The 21,550-nt window shown below is 36.6% G+C and overlaps 1 protein-coding gene across 2 annotated transcripts; it reads left to right on the forward strand.

Moving 5' to 3' along the window:
- The first annotated feature begins 607 nt into the window (after positions 1-607).
- LOC5579799 (neurotrimin) lies at positions 608-19,839 on the forward strand. 2 transcript variants are annotated; one of them, XM_021851948.1, is made up of 7 exons: positions 608-1,294; positions 12,973-13,196; positions 14,175-14,384; positions 14,442-14,560; positions 18,671-18,815; positions 18,878-19,519; positions 19,581-19,816. In XM_021851948.1, the coding sequence occupies exons 2-7, from the start codon at positions 13,001-13,003 to the stop codon at positions 19,793-19,795; spliced, it is 1,527 nt and encodes a 508-aa protein (XP_021707640.1). In that variant the 5' UTR covers positions 608-1,294; positions 12,973-13,000; the 3' UTR covers positions 19,796-19,816. The 2 variants fall into 2 exon arrangements, with proteins under 2 accessions (XP_021707640.1, XP_021707641.1); XM_021851949.1 differs by lacking the exon at positions 608-1,294 and having other exon boundaries at positions 12,976-13,196; positions 19,581-19,839.
- Positions 19,840-21,550: the final 1,711 nt, after the last annotated feature.

Below are 21,550 nucleotides of genomic sequence, written 5' to 3' on the forward strand. Positions count from 1 at the left end.
TGTTCAATTTCCTAAAAAAATCTCTAAACGAATTTCTTAAAAAAAAAACAACTCTCCCTCAATTTTTGGAGAATAAGTGGCATTTCTGGAGCGATATCCCATACGAGACTATATGTTTGACCCTCGAGGAGTTTCTGAAAGTAATCAAGAACAAACCTCTGAAGAAATCAAAAGAAAAACACATTGGAAAAAGATTCATTCACAACGAGAAATTACATTCAAAAAGGATTTTTTTTGAGAGACATGCACTAAAATAGTTGCCAAGTCTCTAAAAAGAGATTTGCTACCAGCCTTGAATAAATGTTTTAAAAACTGTTAAAAATATCATTAAAATACCGAACCTCATTGCGCCTAATGGCACAATAAAGTTAGAACACGATCACGGCTCATGAATTGTGCATCCACATGTGAACGCCATCAATAAATCCCATTCTCAGGTTTTCTCCATTATGGAGCAATTGCTCCGAATCAAATTCAAAAGAACTGTATTATCGTAGTTAGATGGTGTTGGACAGCGGATGATCGTCTGACCCAGGGCTCGGCTAGTGGTGCCCTCTCCGACCAGAATAGAACCACATTCATGTGACCAAGTTCAGAGGGTTGACGAAGATGAATGAAAGCCGTAGCCGGTCAGTATCCATCCGATGATCGTGCCGTCCACATGTGAGAGCGCCGGATTGTTTCAAAGTGTGCTTTTTATGTTGTTCTTGCTCGGTTAGAAAGAATAGACCCGTGTGATTTATGCTGCTGGTCTGACCAGAACAATTAGCAACAGAACCATCCAACTTCAGCCGCAACGGTCAAAGAGCAACTACATGCAGCCTGCATATTGCGCAACGCTTCAGGAGATGGTTCTGTAACTGATCTGGACGTGCCTTTTCTAAAAAGCGGGAAAACGTGAAAGGAGGGAATCTGTAACAAACAAAAAAGTGCATGTGACCAAGTTCAAATAAAAAAGAGAAAAAACAGGGATTAAACGGTTGCGTGATTTTGGTTAAGTGAACCCGTATAATTTCCAACGAGCAGGCAAAGCAGCAATTGAAGAATACCCAGTGAAAGAATGACAAAAATGTGACAAAAAGCGGCGTGTCGAAAGGGAATGATTATTGCATGTGAAACTGGCGGCTATGGTGATTAATTACAAAATTCGACTTCCTTCCGATGGTGGTGTGTGCTGAGAGAGAAGAGGATTGCAACCAGTGAAAAGAATTAGTAACAGTGTGGAAGTGTGATCATAGAAATCCAGAATTTTATTATACCAAATATACAAGACTGGCACAAGATATTAGAACAGGTGAGAACTTCAGAACTAAAATGTAGTCTAAGAACCGTATAATGTTATTGAATCAGTAGTTATGAGATGTACATGTTCCGTTGTTGAAGGTGAGAGTGGATTCAAACCGCTGACCAAGTTTATTGAAATTATGTTATGAGAATTACATTCATGGAAATTTAATTTTCAAATATTTGCAAATATTTGAAATTCGTTTATATTTCTTACTAGTGGTCCCTGCAAACTTCGTCTTGCCATCAAGTAGGCTGTTGAAAAACGCAAAGGATCGTCCCATACAAAATGACAGTTCCGTTCACGCTCGTTTTTCCGACTTTCCCGGTGAACATCCTGGGATATTTATACACACAAACACTTCGGAACCCTTGATGAATAAAACGGAGAAAGAATCATTCAAATTCGTTAACCCGTTCGCAAGCCATTTCGTGACATACAAACACCATTCCATTTTTATTTATATAGAAGATAGATTTCCATAAAAATATAGCCGATAGTCCAAAAACGAACATTCATAATGAAATAAAATGTCCTGCAGATAATATCTTTGCATCAATTCAAGGATTTCGGCAAAGGAAAAATATAAAAAGGATATTAAAATTATTTTTTGTACATTTAATTCCTTGAAGCACTATTGGTAGACGTGTTCCACTTGTTGCGCTAGTGCTCCAGTAGTAGATGCTCGGGAAAGATGAAAGGTATTTCAAACAAAATAGTTGATTTTCAGTCAAGTTTAACATTTTTTCCTCTGAGCAGCAATTAAAACCATGTGAGTGACTCATAAAAATCATTTATGGCTTTTTTATTTTGATTGCAACAAAAACATATATTCCCGGAAAATCCAGAGCAATCTTTTGCAAAATTTTCCACCAAATCCATCTATCACTCATGAAACGGAGAAAAATAAAACCTAAATTTTGAGTTGCTTTACCAAAAATTAAGCACCGTAACCCAGGGTAACATCAATAAGTTTTTTGGATAGTTTTTAAATCTTCGTTCGAAAAATGAAATGATTCAAGTTTTTTTTTATTTTTAAAACAAGTACCGTAATTTCGGGTGTAATTGATCATTTTTCACTGTTTTCTTGGTATGCTTTCTAAACTGTTATCAATACCATACAACTAAATGCAGGAAAACAAGTACGACGGTGAACCTCATTGGCTCATGTACCGGAATTTTTCAACAAATGTGATGTTAGTGCCAAAAATCTGGTCTAAAATTAAAAATCGGGGAATCCCTTTCGGGGTGAAATTGATCACTTGTCATTGTTATTATTGTTAGTTTCGAAATCAACTTTACATACTTAATTTGGGCCTCCTGAATCCAAATCTGCTTGCTAAATTCTTAACAAGACAATATTTATGGAAATAATCAATAATTAAATTTCAAGAATACCGCGAAAAACACCTAAATGTAGGCAATTTCCAAAGGATTCCCCTACTTTGGTGCAGAAAATTGAATTTTTCAACAAAACGAGCAAATTGGTAAGAGTTTTGATAGAAAAAACTGTTTTGGAGATACAGTGATACCTCCATGAGTCGATGTTCCATGACTCGATATCGACTCATGGAACCATACTAAAAACAAAATTTCATGGTTGCTATGATGGTCCCTAGAAGCAGCTTTCCAAAGGATTGCTGTTCCATGACTCGATATTTCCATGAGTCGATGGTCCCTTCAATATCGACTCATGGAGGTTTCACTGTATATTGTTAGCATCCTTACAAACTTTCAGGTTTACACCATGTCCAAATCCTTGTTTAGAACTAGAAGTTTATAGATGATGATCAATTTCACACTAAATTTGATTCTAGAATTTTACATTATTTTCATAGAAATAAACATTCAATTAGACAATTAGACTTTTATTTAAGACAAACAACGTTCATTTACTATAAGTTGTAATGAGCTTGGTGCACTATTAGTAAGAAATAAAATCGCGTGACACGGTGATCAATTTCACCCTACTGATCAATTACACCCGAATTTACGGTAATGACACCCACCGCTCGTGATTATATACTGTATTTTGTTTTTATTTTTGAAAAGAAAAATAAGCGTAACAAACGTTTTGGGCGTTTTTTTATTATTTTGCTGAAATTGGACAAACATTTCAAAAGGGCATATCGACATTGGTTAACATTAGCTTTGCAAGTCGCTGTTGAGCCCATTTCTCGCTTAATTTATGATCTCGCCCTAAAAGCCATTGGTAACCAAGTGTGTAGCTTGTTATTACTGAGTAAACGAGTGGATTTACACTTTATTTACCAATGCTGCGGTGAAGAGAAGATATTCCTCTATCTCGCAGTGGTGATAGTTTTTGTCTTGGTTAATTTATTTGCTTAAAAACTACGAGCTACACAATCGGTTAATAATGGCTTTTAGGGCGAGATCACAAATTATGCGAGATTTCAACTCGATCACGCTCACAAATACCACTATCTATCCGATTTGCTTCTGGAGCGTTCGCAACTAGCCCTACTGCAGCTAGCGTTGGGCAAATTTGACCAGAACATCGATGTTACTGAATCGATTCAAATTCGGTACGTCGAATCGATTCACCGATTTAATTAAATCATTTAAATCGATGTTTTTGAATCGATTCGGTTTTCTAGCTCATATTAAAAATTACGAAAACGAATATCAAAATCTGACCAAATGCAATTGCTTTTGATAAAAATATTCCTTCAATAAAATGACATTCGAAATTGTTTGAAATTTAGATTTGTGGTTCATCAAATCATCAAATCATTCAAATCAAATCATTCAAAATCTAACTTATTTCATCATTTTGAATCGAAACAAAAAATCGAATGAAGCAAATCGATTCACTCGATTTTTAGTGATCATAACATCGATTCAAAAAATCGATTAATCGGAACGAAAAAATCGATGTTCAGTACATCGATTTAAAATCGCCCATCGCTAACTGCAGCAACATGTTGTGAATCTCTTGATAAAATCGCACACAGCTTTAAGAATGCTGGAGCTTGGACGTACATCTGAAGACCTTGTATTGATACAAAGAGCCAAAACCTCTTATGAATCAATTACAGGACACGATTTTCCTAAAGTACTATTTCTTTGGGGTACTCAAAAATGAGATTTTCAGTTTCCAAAATCTGACTGGTCCATGAGCAACGTTGTGCTGCTACGACACAGGCATATTTTAATGAAATTATTGACAACAAATGTCGGTTAGACTACAATTTTTTAAGGATGGTTCAAAAGGAGGCGGTAAACAGGATACTTCAAAATGAATGTTCGGTTTTTCCGTCAGAAATAATGGCAATCAAATCGTCCATTTCAAGTGCTCGTAAAAACAGGAAAATTGTGATTTTTACCGACAGTGCTAGTTGCATCAAGGCATTAGAATGTGGACTTTCAAAATATCCTTGGATACAACAGTTTGAAGATACGATTAAAACTAAAAAATAAATGGCTTGACTTCCTGGACATGCAGGTATATTGGGGAACGAAATGGGAAACAAATTAGCCAAAGATGGAAGACCTTCCTGGGCCAGACGCTAAACTATTTATTAAAAAAAACGATCTGGAATGTTTGGCAACAAGAATGGAGTTCATCTAATCCTGGTACACAACTTAACACTATTATAGAAACATCTATCAATGGACTGATCGAACTAACCAATATGAACAAAAAATATTAACTAGGATCAGAATAGGTTATTTGGCATAACTCACGATTATCTGTTTACACCGTATTCTAGTTTTCCAATTTGTTCCACATGCAACTGCAAACTTACTATTAAACATACTACTGATAGACTGTAAAAAATATAATATATGTAAAAAAGCTGTAGGAAGTAATGTAACATTGAACAATTTGTAACAAAATGATTAACAACACGAAGATAAAGTAGGGGAACATGGTCCAATTCGGACCTAGTAACAGTTTTTTGGCCATATCTTTTCAGCACGATGAATGGCATGAAAAGTTTTATGTTTTCGAGAAAGCGCAATTCAGCGCGCACATTTTTCTCTCAGAGAGTTTTGTGATAGCTCCTACCAGGACATGGCTAGACATGTTTGAACCAACTTCTCCAAAAGGTCCGAATTGGACCAACCCTGTTCCAATTCGGACCCCCCATTTTCTAATTCGGACCACCCTATATTTCATCGTTATTTGCAATGTTAGTAACAAAATATTACTCAGATTTGTTTGGTATCAAAGCTTATTGAACTATTTCTGCAAGCGCAAGCATAAAAAATGAACTCAATGTATGAGAAATTTCAAACTAATTCGAGTCAGAACAAGCTCAAGTGAAATATGAATTTCATTAAAAAATATGTCGGAAACTTGTTCAAAATTGGGTACGGTCAACTATTCCTGACTCAATTTTGAACAGACTATCGTGTATGGGAGCTATCGAGATGAAGTACACATATTTTCAAATTTTAGAACTTTTTTTTATTTATTTTGACAAAATACATTCAAAAAAGTAATTTTGAAGTTGAATATTGTAAAATTTTCCACACATTGAAACTTTGCTATGAAATATCGGGTTGAAAAGGTGAACTTGTATGGGAAACTGAAACAGTCAACGAACAGACTCGAAGTCTCGGAAATTCAAGTTTGAGAAGTACCTACTTATATTTATGGATTGAAGTACACTATATTGAAGGGACTGCGTTTTCCTTCGAGCTTGTGAACAAAAACACAGTAAATCGGATAAGGGATAGTTGACTGTATTGTTCATATATACTACTCGTAAACGTTTTTTATAGCGTATTGCCAAACTATTTTGGATAAAGCTTGGCTGTGGTATTGATGAAGATGCTTTTCAAGTTGCTGATTTATTGATTCCTTTAGTTTTTGATAATCTACCTCATTTCTTAGATTTTTTGCGAAGCCATTTTCTTGACCGCAACAGAAACAAAGGCACTATTAATCAATATTACAACTTCTGTGATTTTCGATTGAGTCGGGAAGATTTTCACGGGGTGGAGCTCTTAGAATAGAATGAGTACACGTTGAAAAACAAGAGGTCCGTATTGAACCATATCAAAAGGTCCGGATTGGACCAACACACATTTTGAGATTTTCAAACTCGTTGAGCACAAATGGTGCATAGACATATCAAAACCATATGGTCAGATGAAAGCTTAGGCTAGGGTGATTCGATTATAAAATAACACAGAGAGATTGGATAATTATTGTCGCTTATAGAAGCTTGGAAATAACGCCAACCGACAGTACACCTGAGCACTTCAAAACAATGAACTAATATAAAAATCAAACGTAATAACTGAAAGGCGTCAAATTTATTGTGTTAGATCTAAGCCAAACGGTGAGCAGAAAAACGGTACCCACGATCTTTACAGTAGCGCCAGTATTGAGAAATGCTTGATGGTCCGAATTAGAACAGGGTCCGAATTGGACCAGGTTCCCCTAATAAATTTTATAAAAGCAATAGATTAGAACAAGTTATTGTAATCAACGTAATGTAATGTAATAATAATAATAATATTGCCAATAAAGATAGACGCAAATGACCAATCTATATGATTAAAGCGTCTATAATGTACCATTTTTTTTTTGGATAGTGGAGTTAGTTTGCGTGAGGGGCACTAAATAGGGCTCAACAGCAACGTTTCTGAAAAAAGGCTCAAGACCTCTTGAGCCCTTTTCAAATGTTTGTCCAGATATGGGGTAACATTGATCACCCATGTAAACAACGTTCGGTTGGATTGAACATGTTGTTACTTACATAAATCATAGCCTCTGAACTCAAACATGAAGGCCAAACTCTTACAAGTCATTTACTTTTCGAGTTATTTTAAAATTAGAAGAAAACTTGAACCGTGGAATACGCCTCATGGTAAGCAATTTCCCAAGGAAAGTCTATATAGTAATTCGTGAATGTTGCCTAATTGAACATACTGCAATCGTTTTCGGCGATGACAAATTTAGTAACAATCGCATTTTCCTTGTTTACATCGTTTGCAGATCTAATGTGACACATGAATCTTCGATTGTGTCATTCATAATGATAGAAACTTCATTAGCTTATGAATATAAGAAAGAGAAGCACCATGCATGCTTTGAAAATATTCCATAAATAAATGTTGATTCGAACTTATTACGAGAAGTGTCATTCCTATCAATGTTACCCCGGATTACGGTGTATCGATTATTCTTTCAACCCATAATATCTCGGTATTCTCTATTTTTCTCACTAATATTGTCAAAAATCTGCAGCTACCCAATTCATTGGCTCAATAAGCCAAATTAGGGTAAATGCAACTTATCTTATGTTTGAATCGGAAGAACGAAATTTTACGTAAAATCATCTCAAATTTAAATAGTTCACATTTTAGCAGCTCCCATATTTGTGAACAATAACGGCACCGGCCAAGTTGTCACAGTCACTTGGGATGGAGTAAGAACGTTAGTGTGTAGTGAGTGTTGCTTCTAGAGACCGAGAATACCTCTGCATCTCCACAATCATCACGGAAAGGGTGTTGATTAGTGAGTAAGGAAAAATATCTGGCAGCCACCTTGGGTATTTCCAATAATAAGGAGGAAAGATACGACTCTTACTTGAAACTAGTTGTGCATTTGTCTCGCGGTGAAAAGATATTGGTAGAAAATTGAAGTGTACGTCGACATTCATAATGTTGAACTATTTAAAGGTTATTTTTCGTAATGACAAAAAAAGAAAGGTATGTACAGTCAATATGATGACTAGGTCCGTCCCTGAGAGAGACTCGCGAAGAGGAAAAATATCAACGTCATATGCAGCCCAGATTCCCCTCTCACGAAACGTCAAATGCAGCCCACCGTTTTTATGGCTGAAAAAGTGAAAAGTATTGTGTTCAAAGTAAACTGTTATTAAAAATCTCAGTCGGCGGAGCAGTTTTTTCCAAAGTTGCAGATAAATCTAAGCAGAAGATTAATTATTTCTAATGTCTGCTACGTTTGCTGGCGTGAAATTTCACTCTAACGGCTATTTATGATTCGATGTGATGCAAACTCAATCATTTTTTGCTGAGAGGTACATGTGAGGTTTTGAACAGCATGTGCATAATTAGTATAAACACAAAGTGTAATAAGAAAAAAACTCAGCAATCACAGAAAAAGAAGACCGTCTTCGCGAGTCTCGTCTCAGGTCCGTCCCACTCGGGCTCAGATTGGGTACCACTTCTAGTACTGCATTTGGTCCCTCGGTAGTTTGACAGATCGCAGTACACTTTTCACGGCATTCTAGATTACCTTATGAGCCAGAAATTTTGGGCAACTGCAAGGGACATGGAGGTCTTTAATGTGTCTTTGTATTGACGTCAACTCTCCAATACTTGATCGAGTTAGGGAGGTATCGAGTTATGGAACATAAAATCAGTGCAAATACGATCCAAGCGATCATCGAGGTAGCCATGGCCCATGAAAACCAACTTTTACTATGGTTCTCTAACTCGCTATGGAGATACGGAATATCGAGTAAGGGAGAGTTGACAGTTTATACCGTGCTGCATCAATATCCGGACGCTTAAAAGGCATCAAATGTTGTAACTTAATTTTCGACACTTTATTGTCTCATCTAAAGCCTGTCCACGATAAATTTCGGACACGGATGGCGGGTGTACCACAGAAAGTTCGAGAATTTTACAGAAAGAAGGATTAACATCCTTGTCAACTGTTTATTTTGTAGATATAACTCTTTTATTCTGAAATAAACAATTGTTTTTGTTGAATTATGAGTAACTTTTTTTTGCTGCCATTATTTGGGTGTCCGAAATTTAACGTGGACAGGCTTTAATTGTAGTGTGGTTTTCATACAATTAGTTTAGGCTCTAATTTTCATGAAAACGATGAAAATTTTAACGAAAATAACTAAAATAGCATGTAAATCGTGGATATAATGAAGCATGACGTGTTCTTAAACCCGGACACATGAATCAATAAGCCGGACAGTTATGAATCAAAATCCGGACAGCTTCAATTAAATTGACCATTCCTATATGAAACTAATTTGAATAAATTTTGTAACCAATAGAAATTGACTTTTCTGCGAACACAGTACTTGCACTTGCTATATCATATACTATAAAAGCACAACTTTGGAAGCAATTTGATTTTTTTACCTGCATTTCCTACCTGTGGTTCGATGCGTCATCTATGTTGCAGCGCGACTGAAATACTCATGTTTTTATCAGTTTTTATGTGCATCATTATTGCCTTATCACTGATTATATTGGTTTTGAAATTAAACTTTATTTTTTATACGAATATGCTTCACAAATATTCGTTTATACGGCAGATTTATGACGATATCACCGTATGTCCGGCTATATAACCACTGGCTCATTAAGCCGGACAGCATATTTTTCTTCTTAAAATAATTAAATTACACATTCAATCACCACTTTCACTTATAAAACATTACACTCTATCATCACATTCAGCATCCCGAACACAACAAGTAGAAAAAACTATCATTTATCCACATTTTCATGAATGAACCAATGCCGGACAATTAGTCCAAAACTACGCAACTAAAACTTGCACGGCGTAGGAAAAGTGCCAAACTGAAGCTGCGAATTTGTTTTTATTTTTAATATATTTTGGCAAAGCTTACTAGATTGCAAATTATTGTTAGATGGTGCAATTACATTAAATTCTTGAATACGTGAAAATATTACCAGATAATTGTAGATTTTCATTGTTGAAATAATAAATATTGATAGAGTGTCCGGATATTGGTGCCGTCCGGATTTTGATTCATCACGGTATTAACACTTCAGTCGTCGCGCTGTTGTATTTTGGAAAAACTTCGCTAATCGTTCACAACAACAGCGCGATGGTTCTGACGGTGGCACGATAAAAACGTCTCACCAGTTAGTAATCCATCATCGACTGAACACGAATATCTTTTCGCACTCGAGCATGATTGATCTCGATACCGTCGCTCGCCTCAAAGGAACAAGCAAAGCAATCCAAAGACCACACACTACTCCGTATAAAATACAAAAATATTTGAGGAATCAATAGTGAAAGTTAGTTATTCGACTTTTCTTCACCCTGGCATCACTGTGCTGCGCACCAATAACAACTAACATGATGGATACAGCTTGAAAAATATTCTTTCATAGCTGCCTATTTGGATTTTCAATGCGCTTGGGAAAATTAACTGATAATAATTCAAAATAATAATCCTTAAAGACTTGAATGCCATCGCTCGTAAATAAATTCTCAAATAAATTTCAACGGACGGATATTTGTCTTTTCAACAGAAACGTTATCAAGAAGTAATTAGCAACACATTTAACTGTCCCAGAAAAGTTACATAGATCTTACCAATTTTTTATGGTAGTCAATGCTGGGTAAATGCTCTAGCAATGCGTAGCATTTTGAATAATTTTGGTAAAAAAAAGTAGCACTGACAAAACTGACAAACAGTTTTTTTCTATCAATCTTCTTTGCCTGACTTATCAGACTTGGGTTATGAAATGATGATTTAACTTCAAAACAGGTTGAAAACTAATCAGAAATTTCAAATTTTATCAAAATTGTCCTATCGTTCAGATTTATAAATCACTCGGTAATTCAATTCAATGAAAGAGCACTTTATTATACTACTTTGCGACTAAAAATAGATGACCCAACGTGCAAAGTTCGATTTTTGACCAACTTCGCTGCGTTGCGAGTCACTTCGCTATAGTGCGCATCTATGCCCTCCGCCGTGTGCATTACACACTTAAATTATTTCACCGACCTCAGTAAAATTTTTCGCCGAGAACCCAACAGCTGAGAGCTCGGTAAATTTTAACGCCGAATCTCGGTACTTATTTTACCGAGATTTCGGCAATCTGAATTTTTTGCCGAGATCACGGCGAACGTTACCGAGATTCGGTAAACGTTTACCGAGATCTCGGTAAAAGTTTTACCGAGAATCGTCAATTTATTACCGAGATATCAGCTGTTGGGTTCTCGGCGAAACCGTTTAAGTGTGTATGCGCACTATTGAGAATCGAGTTGCGACGCGGCGAAGTTTGGTCAAAAATCAAACTTCGCACCTTGGTTAACCCATTTTCTAACGCGTTGTTTCGTTATGAGTTGAGTAAGAATGTTTCAGTATGGGGAACGATGATGAATTTTAGCTGAACCATTAATAATGGTGGTTGTATGAAAATCGCTAATTTTTGAAACATGGCAAATATTACAATTGTTATTTTTTCTCTATCTGCCCACTGTTTCCTGAATTGATTTGAATTTAGAGAATAATGACGAAGATCTAATCCAAATTAAATTATTTTGTTGATCATGTTCACTGGAATCTATTTCTCAACCACGACCAATTTAAAAATGCCTATTATGTAACAAAATTTCTGTTCAATATATTATGGAAATTCATGAGCCATAACTGAGTGCTGTTAGCTTTTTCAAGATTTTCAGCTTTTTTTCTACATTTTCAGCTGTAAACTGTTTAAGTTTTAACAACAGCAAAAGTACCGTAATCCGGGGGCAAATTGATCACTTTTTCACAACTTTTGTCATACTATCCTTTACAATTCAAATCTGCCTAATACGTCTAAATGTATGCAATTTTCCTTGAAATAAGTACGTTATTCAACAATAAACGGTTTATGAGCATAAAAACTATTCTTGTAATGCAGTACGATTTCAAAAATGAGTTCAGCAGTTCACACTAAAGCTTACACGACATTTTTGATACTGAAAGTTTGCATGCATGCATGCTTAGCACCAGCGGATTGTTTAGTATCGACATTTCCAACATTATTATTAACACCTTCAAAAACTGTGAATATTTCTATGCAAAACTGACCCTAATAAAAATGAAATTTGTGACTTAATGCTACGAGGGGGAGAAGGGTGTAAAAAATAAGTGAAAAAATGCTACGTCATTTATGGACGGCCCCTTTACGCAATGCCAAATGCTTCTAATTTGACCATAACTGCATATATGTAACATTCGACAAAAGTACTGCCCATAACTGCATATTTGTAACATTCGACGAAAGTAGGCATTGAATAAATGGGAGGAAACTAATATTTCAAAAAATCATTAAGAATTCAAAAGAGCTTATTTGAGGCTGAAATTTTGTATAACTCATATCGCATATTGGGTGAATAGTCAGAAAATAATTCTGATAGAAATTTCGTTGCTACTACATTATGAGGCTCATGTATAATCTCAATGTGACTGTTATGCGGTTACAATTGCCAATGGGACAAAACAACTTGGTATTTTTTTCGAATTTTTTAGAACAATCTCACAGATTTCAGTAAGTTGATCGAAAGTATTTATCATTTGATGACTCTCCATGGTATTAACTCCAATTTGTAAAAAATGTCAAATGTGACTGTTATGCAGTTATGGGCAATAAAGCTAATATCAAAATACAAAAAACCTTAAAGTAAAAAAAGAAAATGTTATGACTAGTTCATTAGTTTGAGCTTATTATAAAACTATGATGCAAAGCAATGAAAAAATATCCGACACTTACAGCGATGATGTTTCATTGCATAAATTTGAAATCCAACTCCAGACCTTGAAGTAGCATATTGTTTAAATGAGTGCAATGCGCGAAGGCCAAACCGTCATCAACGATTAATATCAAATTTCAGTGCAACACGTGACGAGATATAAAAATACATTTCAATTCAATGTCTTTTTTTGTTTGTTTTTGCCCGTTCGCAGAATAATTCGCATCCCACTTGGAGTCACGATGAATTTGATGACCGTTAGCAGAATTAGCCGAAGCGCCAAACACGCGTCACTCAATTGGATCATCGCGCGACTAATGATGGTGACGACCATTCTCCGGCCAGAGTTTGCCCTCTGCGGTCAACAGTTCAGAAGCGTTCCAACCACGGTCAAAACGTACGAGAACGAAACCGTCCTGCTGCCGTGCTATCACAATTGTAAGGCAAATGAAATCCCAGATTTGTATTCATCTATCAATTTAACCATTTATGCACCAAAACTCCTCACTAACCAAATTCCCCGGCGACGACAAACTGACTGGAATGGAATCGTCAATTAGACGGCTCAAAGGCATGTTTGGTAGGTAGGACGTTCTACCAAGAAAGATGTTCGCATTCTTTGGAAAGCCCCACATACGCCTAAGTGTCAAGAGTCAATCTCTCGGTACACAAATTGTTCGCTCTGATGGATTTAATTAATACATAAAACAGATGCATTTGTCTTGTAGGTAAATGTATAGTCGCAAAAAGGTACTGTTCTATGTAGCTAGATCAATACATTTCTTAGCATACGATTTTACGACTAAGAGGGTGTTAATATGATTAATCAAAATTTGTCGTAACATTACGAAAAACACTATTTTTTGCACAATAGCTAATTTGGAGTTCTGAACGCAAAAAAAGTTCTAGTACTGAGGGCCAATAGCGACTGAGTGTCATTACAATAGGAACTTTAGAGACCTCATGTTTAAAAAATGAGACCAAAAATGAACCAAACAGGAACTAAAAAGACTGAACAGGAACCATGAAAATAAAACATTGGGATTGAAACCATAACCTTCTGCTTATAATTTAAATCTGCCGCAAGACGAATGAAACGCAGTTTTCTACGTTCAATTAACACACCTCTCTGGTACAATGTATTACTGATCTTTATCTTCAACGAAGCGGCAGTAGTACCATTTGAAAGAGACCAATTTAACACCACTCAGTCTATACAAAGCATTATATTCTAATGTATGAACCACATATTTGACAATGGTCAACAACATTGAACCGCTTGTTAGGCCGATGACAATTCAGATTTATGTTAAATGGACCCACTTCACCTCTATGCATGCATTTCTACGACAAAAAAGAAAAAAACTGTGTTCTCACCACAGTCCACAACTTTTTTCTCCCTCCGATGTCATCTAGCTCCGTACCGATATGTGCGATGGACGAGAGACGATATGCTGCTGGTAGACTCGAGGAACCCGGCGTTAACGCCACCCCCGCGGTTTCACCTTTGGAAAAACGGCAGCCTGGAGGTGGATCAGGTCCAGATGGATGACACGGGAGATTACAGATGTGAGATAATGACCGAAGCGGAAAAGGCAATCCAGAGGCATGCCATCGAGGTGCAGTGTGAGTGGGAATTAAGATCAATTCAAACAGGGATCTTTACTCAGAGATTTATTCCAGATCCTCCAAACATATTGATGCATCCATCGGATCGGGTCGAAGTGAAGGTTGGACAAATTTTGGAAATTGTTTGCGATGCAACCGGAGTTCCACAACCATACATCTCTTGGAGTTTTAAAGTGAGACCATTTTCATTATAATTTTTATACATTTAGCAAAATCAAAATAGCACTACCCTGTTTTTCTGCTGCTTCACAATAGTAAAGGGTGTACGGAATCAAATTGCACCACTTTGAAATGGCTGTAACTTTTAACCCGTTGAGTAATTTCTATGGAAATTTTGGGTACAATTTGTGCAATGTGTATTTGTTTACGCTGTGTAAGTTTCATTAGCAGATGGGGATTTTTTTTATTTCCGTGCAAAGTGGGCCGAAGGGTCTCAGATTTTCATGAAACTTTTTCCACAGGCAGGGCTCATCAATATATGAATGAAAAAATTGAGAAAAATTCAGGATCGCTTATTTTCCCGGAAAACTTAGTTGGATTTTTTTTTGTTTTCTTCTGCTACTACTTACTTTGAAAAATCATAACTCAAGAACGAAGCATCGTAGAAACAAGTTTTTTTTATGAAAATGAGAGCAAATTTTCTCAGAAATAAAAAAAAAATTGACTGGAAAAAGTTATCCAAAAAATTTTCCACCGTTGAGAAAATTTGTAAAGAAAAGCCGGAAAAACTATGCTCCAACTCGTGGAAAATTTTCAAAAAAATATTTTTGAGAAGATAATTTCATAAGCTTTAATCGCTGAAATTTTTGAAATGTACTTTTTTTCGTTTTTGAGTTATGGCCAATTTTGTAAAAAATGTGCAAATGTGCCATTTTGAGCCTTTTCTTCAAAAAATCATAACTCAAGAAAGAAGCATCGTAGAAACAAAGTTTTTTTTATGAAAATGAAAGCAAATTTTCTCAGGAATAAAAAAAAAATTAACTGGAAAAAGTTTTCCACAAAATTTTCCAACGGTGAAGAAAATTCGTAAAGAAAATCCGGAAAAACTATGCTCCAACTCGTGGAAAATTTTCAAAAAAAAATTTTTGAGAAGATAATTTTATAAGCTTTAATCGCTGAAATTTTTGAAATATACTTGTTTTTCGTTTTTGAGTTATGACCAATTTTGTGGAAAATGACCATATAAGCCTTTTCTTTGAAAATCCATATTTCAATCGAAGCATCGGAAAACTAAGATTTTTTATCAAAGCAATTGCAAATTTTCTAAAACATCTGAAAAAAAGATATGGGATTGGTTTTAATGAAATATAAGTCGGAATGGATGATATTTTTCATGAAAAATTACACCGCTAAGGAAAACTGAAAAAAAATGTTTCTGCCTCAATTTTTCATTACACTGAAAAGGGATTCTTTCTTTTCTATGGAACAAATAAGATTATTATTATTTTTTTAAAAATTATATTTATTTAATTATTCAGTATATAACTTACATTTTCATCTTAATACTATCTATTTTTTCAACCGGGAAGATTGTCTTTGGTTGCTAACACCAGAAGATTTTCGTTTCTTTGTATTATTAAGAACAAAGCATGCTGTATTTTCTTGGTTTTCATGTGCATCTGACAATTCACTAGCAAAAATGCTTCGTTCGTCTTTTGGTATAAATGAATGATATTCTTTTGTTCCAGGAATTGGAACAAGGTTAGAAAATCTTTCCTGGAGAAATTTTTCAGCCTCTGAACAGTCATTTTCAGTTGCATAGATAAATTCCCAATCTTTTTTTAAATTGGTCTTTCACCTTTTGCGACACAGCCCAGTCGAAAAATTATTTGGCGTTATTAATTTCTGCTGACTTTCTAATACTAGCATCTCTAGCCATTCGCCATTCGCCACTGAAAAGGGACAGTGTAATGAAAAATTGAGGCAGAAACAGTTTTTTTTCAGTTTTTCTTAGCGGTGTAATTTTTCATGAAAAATATCATCCATTCCGACTTATACTTCATTAAAACCAATCCCATATATTTTTTTTTCAAATGTTTTGAAAAATTTGCAATTGCTTTGATAAAAAATCTTTGTTTTTCCTATGCTTCGATTGAAATATGGGTTTTCAAAGAAAAGGCTTATATGGTCATTTTCCACAAAATTAGCCATAACTCAAAAACGAAAAAAAGTACACTTCGAAAATTTCAGCGATTAAAGCTTATGAAATTACCTTCTCAAAAATATATTTTTGAAAGTTTTCTACTAATTGGAACATAGTTTTTCCGGCTTTTCTTTACGAATTTTCTCAACGGTGAAAAATGTTGTGGAAAACTTTTTCCAGTTAATATTTTTTTTTATTCCTGAGAAAATTTGCTTTCATTTTCATTAAAAAAAAACTGTATCTCATTGTGCTATCCGCAGAAAGCTGGGAATGGTACATTCTACTGTGTCTCATGTTTTTAATCGGTACCACAAACGTTTGACCATCGATTGGGAAGAAAAAAAATGAATAGAATGGATCTCCGTATAGTGTTAAGGATAACAAACGGGTAGTTCAAACTTTCAAAAGGAATCCCAACAGTTCAGTTCGAGATGTGGCAAAAAAAACTGAATCTATCCAAAACTTTCGTGTAAGTCCAAAAGGCGCTTTATCGCGATGAACGGCAGAATACGGCAGGTAAAACATGTGCACGGAAGCTATAAGTACACGCAGATGCTGACGAAACCACATTGCCTCGTATGTAAAAGCAGACTTCCGGCGGCTTCCGGGGATCCAGTTTTTCACTGCTTATAAATTCGATGTCCCTGAGGACGTTAGAAAGCAGAAGATGTCAAAGTTCGCAAAAAAAAAATGGTTTGACAAGCAATTTGCTCGGTTGGAAAGCGGAGCACCTCATTCATGACAACTGGAACGGTCAATGGACAGATGTACCGTAAAACGGGGTAACTTTGAAAGTTTTTGGGAAGAAAACTTCAATATTTATGCATGCTGTTTCAAAGAATTACATTTTATATTTTTAAAACAAGTACTGACATCCTAGCTATCGATTGTACTTGATAGATTGCCAAAAGATTTATTCTGTCTGGATATATTATTTTTCATATAATCGAAAGTCGGTTTTCTGTTTTGGGGTAACTATGATAATCGAACAAAATTTATTGAACTATGGAACATTTATAGGGCGTTACATACCTCTAGGCGTTTAACGCTATATGTAAATTTCTTAGACTTAGATTACAAAAATGGTCCCAGTTTGTAAAAATGGATTTCGCTAAGAGATTTGAGACCGAATTCATGTTCTACTATAACTAGGCTGTCATGGATAAGTGACGAATTCATTATGACTTTATCAAATAGTGATCGTAGAACAGATTGTTTGTAAGCGGTGCAAAAACGCTAAGAACTTTTAAATTTTTAGAATTTGCATATAAATCCTCAAATGCACTTGATTCCAACGAAAATAGCTTTGACATGAAGTGTCATACTATTACTTTTTACTATTTTATTCGTTTTTCTTAACTGATTGACAGAAACTTCGTTTTTTTCGTTTAATATGTTGTGGGTCTCGCACTATCAAAGTTACCCGCATTATCAAAGTTACCCCGTTTTACGGTACCTAAAGGAATGCTTCCAAATGCGTCCATTTCCTATTCTGAGGGCACACGATGGTCCTACGATTTTCTGGCCGGATTTGGCCTCGTCTCGAAGAAGGTTTAGTAGTGGTACAAGACTAAGGAGGTCAATTTCTTGCCTAACCATCTCAACCCCCCGAACGCACCGGAACTACGGTCAATTGAAAAGTATTGGGCCATCATGAAGCAGTCACTTCGGAAGCATCGTAAGGAAGTGAAATTAGAGGAAGATATGAATAAAAAATGGACTGCCACGAAAAAAGTTAGTCCGAGTGTTGTACAGGACCTTATGAGTAGTGTGAAGAGAAAAGTTCGTGCATTTGGATATGGAATTGAATAAAACAAACAGGGGTAAATATTCATAACTTGTTTTATTTTCAGGGAAGTTTGAAGATGATTGATTGAACGTGTGAATTTTTCCAAATATTTGTGTGTCGCAATTTGATCCCGTACACCCTTTACTTTACGCTACAAGTTGCAGAATGATTTTTTTATAACACGAGTCATATATTTATGCAACGAGGCTTACCGTTTGCTCATTTTAGAGTGAATATAAAAAATATTTTCCAAACAGTTTTAAAGTAGCAGTAAAAAACCCGGGTCATGCTGTTTCAACTTCGCTGGATGTATAAAAAAAGGTACACATACATTTATTTGATTGATTTCAGAACGATAATGCCAGCGCAACTTTTGACAATAATCGAAAAATAAACCTGCTGGTCGAAAGCAAGGATTTTGCTGGTCCAATAGAATGTACCGCAACCAACGGAGTTGGTGAGCCTGTCAGTGAAACTCTAGATGTATTCGTCGACTGTTAGTACATTTTTGAACAAATTCAATCATCTCAAATATTCATCTGAGCTTTGATTTTTCAGTCATGCCAGAAGTGTCGGTCAGAACGACTCCCATCCACACAAAGATCGGCCAGAATGCTCATCTGGAATGCATAGTTACATCGGCCCCAACTGCATCCATCCATTGGTTTCACAACGGACTGCCCTTGCCCTCAGATCGACGATTCACGAAACAGGATGGCATCGTTAGAAAACCAGAATATCATACAGTCTACCGACACGTCCTGTTCATTCGGAACGTTAGGGATGCCGACCTGGGTAACTATGAGTGCAAAGCTGAAAATAAGATCGGCATCAAGGGAGCTCACCTAGAGCTCACGGGACGTCCGATGCAGGCTTCGTTCAAGCCTTCCACAGAAATGTCTTCACCAACGACGCACAACCTCATCTGGCAGGTGGAGAGTTTCTCGCCTATAATTGAGTACAAACTGAAATTCCGAAAGATTCCCTCGGGAAACATAACGCCCAGCAAGCGGTATCCGAATCTTCCTTGGAGTGAACTGATCATTCCATCGGATTTTTCCGACGGTCCATTGCACAGTACAGGGTACACTCTGCAGGGCCTTCAAGGTACCAGCGTGTACGAGGTCGTTGTTCTGGCCAGAAACCGTTACGGATGGAGCGATGCCAGTAATATATTGAGGTTTGCCACCGGAGGAGAAGGTATGTTACACACGTGGCAATACTTCAATAGATTCTTCAGTTTCATTTTATCTGATTCTAGTTGAACTGCAAGACTCAGGATATCAAACGACGGAGACTATCGAGTATCCCAGCGAAAGTGAATATCCTAGCATTACGGATAACGTGATCCCGGACGAGGTGTATGACGAATTTTATGGGAATATCAATAGTGGAATCGATTCCGTTCAGAATGTGGAGATGCTGAGTGTGCTGGCATGTTTGTTCAACGGTTTTCTGTATTTTGTACTAAATTAGAAGTTTATAATAAATTTTATTGTAAAATAATTATGAGACATTGACATGTATCAACTTTTTACTTCGAAGCACGCCCCGAATAGAACTGGTCTGCAAAATTCAATAATATAGTTGCTAGTTTCTGTCTTTTGACAAAAATGGCGTTGTTAGGATCTCGTTTCTTGGGGTTGATGGATTACAACACGGATAATCTAGCATGCGAAGTAGGTACTGCTAATAAATCTTCGAGCTGATTAGTGGAATACTTATAAGTAGATGAAAAACCCTAATTTAGTACTATACCATTTAATTCCATTAGAGTTTGTCTCCTTTGACAGATACGCGTATTTCAACCTCAACTGTAAAACCGTCTTCAGTGTCCATCGGCAGTGTGACGGCTGTCAGCTTAAGAGCCTTGGTGGTTGTTTCGGCTGCGTCCGTTCAATGTGATGGATTTTACTAAGGTGGCGCAGATCATTGAAGCGTGCCACTAGTTCTCTCTTTCATTCTCCCGCTGTTTTTATGCAGCGCAAATAGTGACGTCACTATTTGCGCTGCATAAGAACAGCGGGAGAATGAAAGAGAGAACTAGTGGCACGCATCAATGATCTGCGCTACCTTAGTGAAATCCATCACATTGGCGTCCGTTATTGGAATAGGGTTGTCCTCCCATCACTTCCCTTCATTCTCAACACACAGATTCGGTCGCTTACCGGTTTCCATCGAACAACTCACTTCATCTGCTTCCCAATCAACTCCACGTTCTGCTCTGTCGCCGTTGCTGTAGTAGATGTGATGCTTGAATGAAGTGTTGGCGATGGGATCCACCGCTCGGAATTCACGTTCTCCGGTTTTCGGCCAGCGTAGCATCTGAACATGGTTTTCCGGCGAAAATAAGAAGGCTGATACGTGCTAGGCTGGAAGGTTCATAATCACGTTTTCGGATTGCAGACGAGGTTTCTGACGTTGGTGACGTTAGACTGATTGAAGCAGGGCGACGAATTTAGTGTTCAACATTGCACTCCAGGGTGCTACTAGGAGATCTGGCGTACAGAGAAACAGTATCAATGCCCACACGTCCGCACATGCTCATTGGCTTTGCCGGCGATATTGACCTTATTTGATCGCAGATAAGTGGAGGAGGCATGCCTCCTATAGAGGGAGACAGCGGTGATAGGTCTGATCATTAATTCTACTAAAACATAGCTTATGGTTGCAAGTATAGATAGAGTCAGGCCTAGTGGTGTTGGTGCTGAGGTAGTGTTCGATGGGGATGTGTTTGAAGTGGCTGAAGATATTGTTTATCTTGGAACACTTTTATTGTCATAAGTGAAAAGTGACGTGTTGCGGCTGCGTTCGTGGCAACTGGAGAAATGTCGCCAAAGACGGAGCTCTACAATACGCCCAACAATGGCGTGATTCTTGCACGGTACGATGACGTTCTTAGGCTTCTCCTTCCGACGGGTGTTAATATTGAACACCAGAGGCAACTATTCTATTTTTATTTTAGATCCAGATATCTCAAATATACCATTTTGAATCATATTACGGACGCTTAAGGCCATAGGGGCGTATAACTCATCAAAAAGCATATAAAATAAATCATATTGTTTGATTCTTTCGCGTTATCGTGCCTTCAAAACACTTAACTTTCGAATGGTGGGTGAAGATTTTGATTCTGCAACATGAACAATTTTAAGTGAATAAAAATGTGTGGTCTCTCCATGATTTTTATTACGGACGTTTTTTTACTTTCGCATCATATTCCGGACACTT

This window comes from Aedes aegypti, chromosome 3 (assembly GCF_002204515.2).
Source record: "Aedes aegypti strain LVP_AGWG chromosome 3, AaegL5.0 Primary Assembly, whole genome shotgun sequence".
Classification (NCBI taxonomy): Eukaryota; Metazoa; Arthropoda; class Insecta; order Diptera; family Culicidae; genus Aedes; species Aedes aegypti.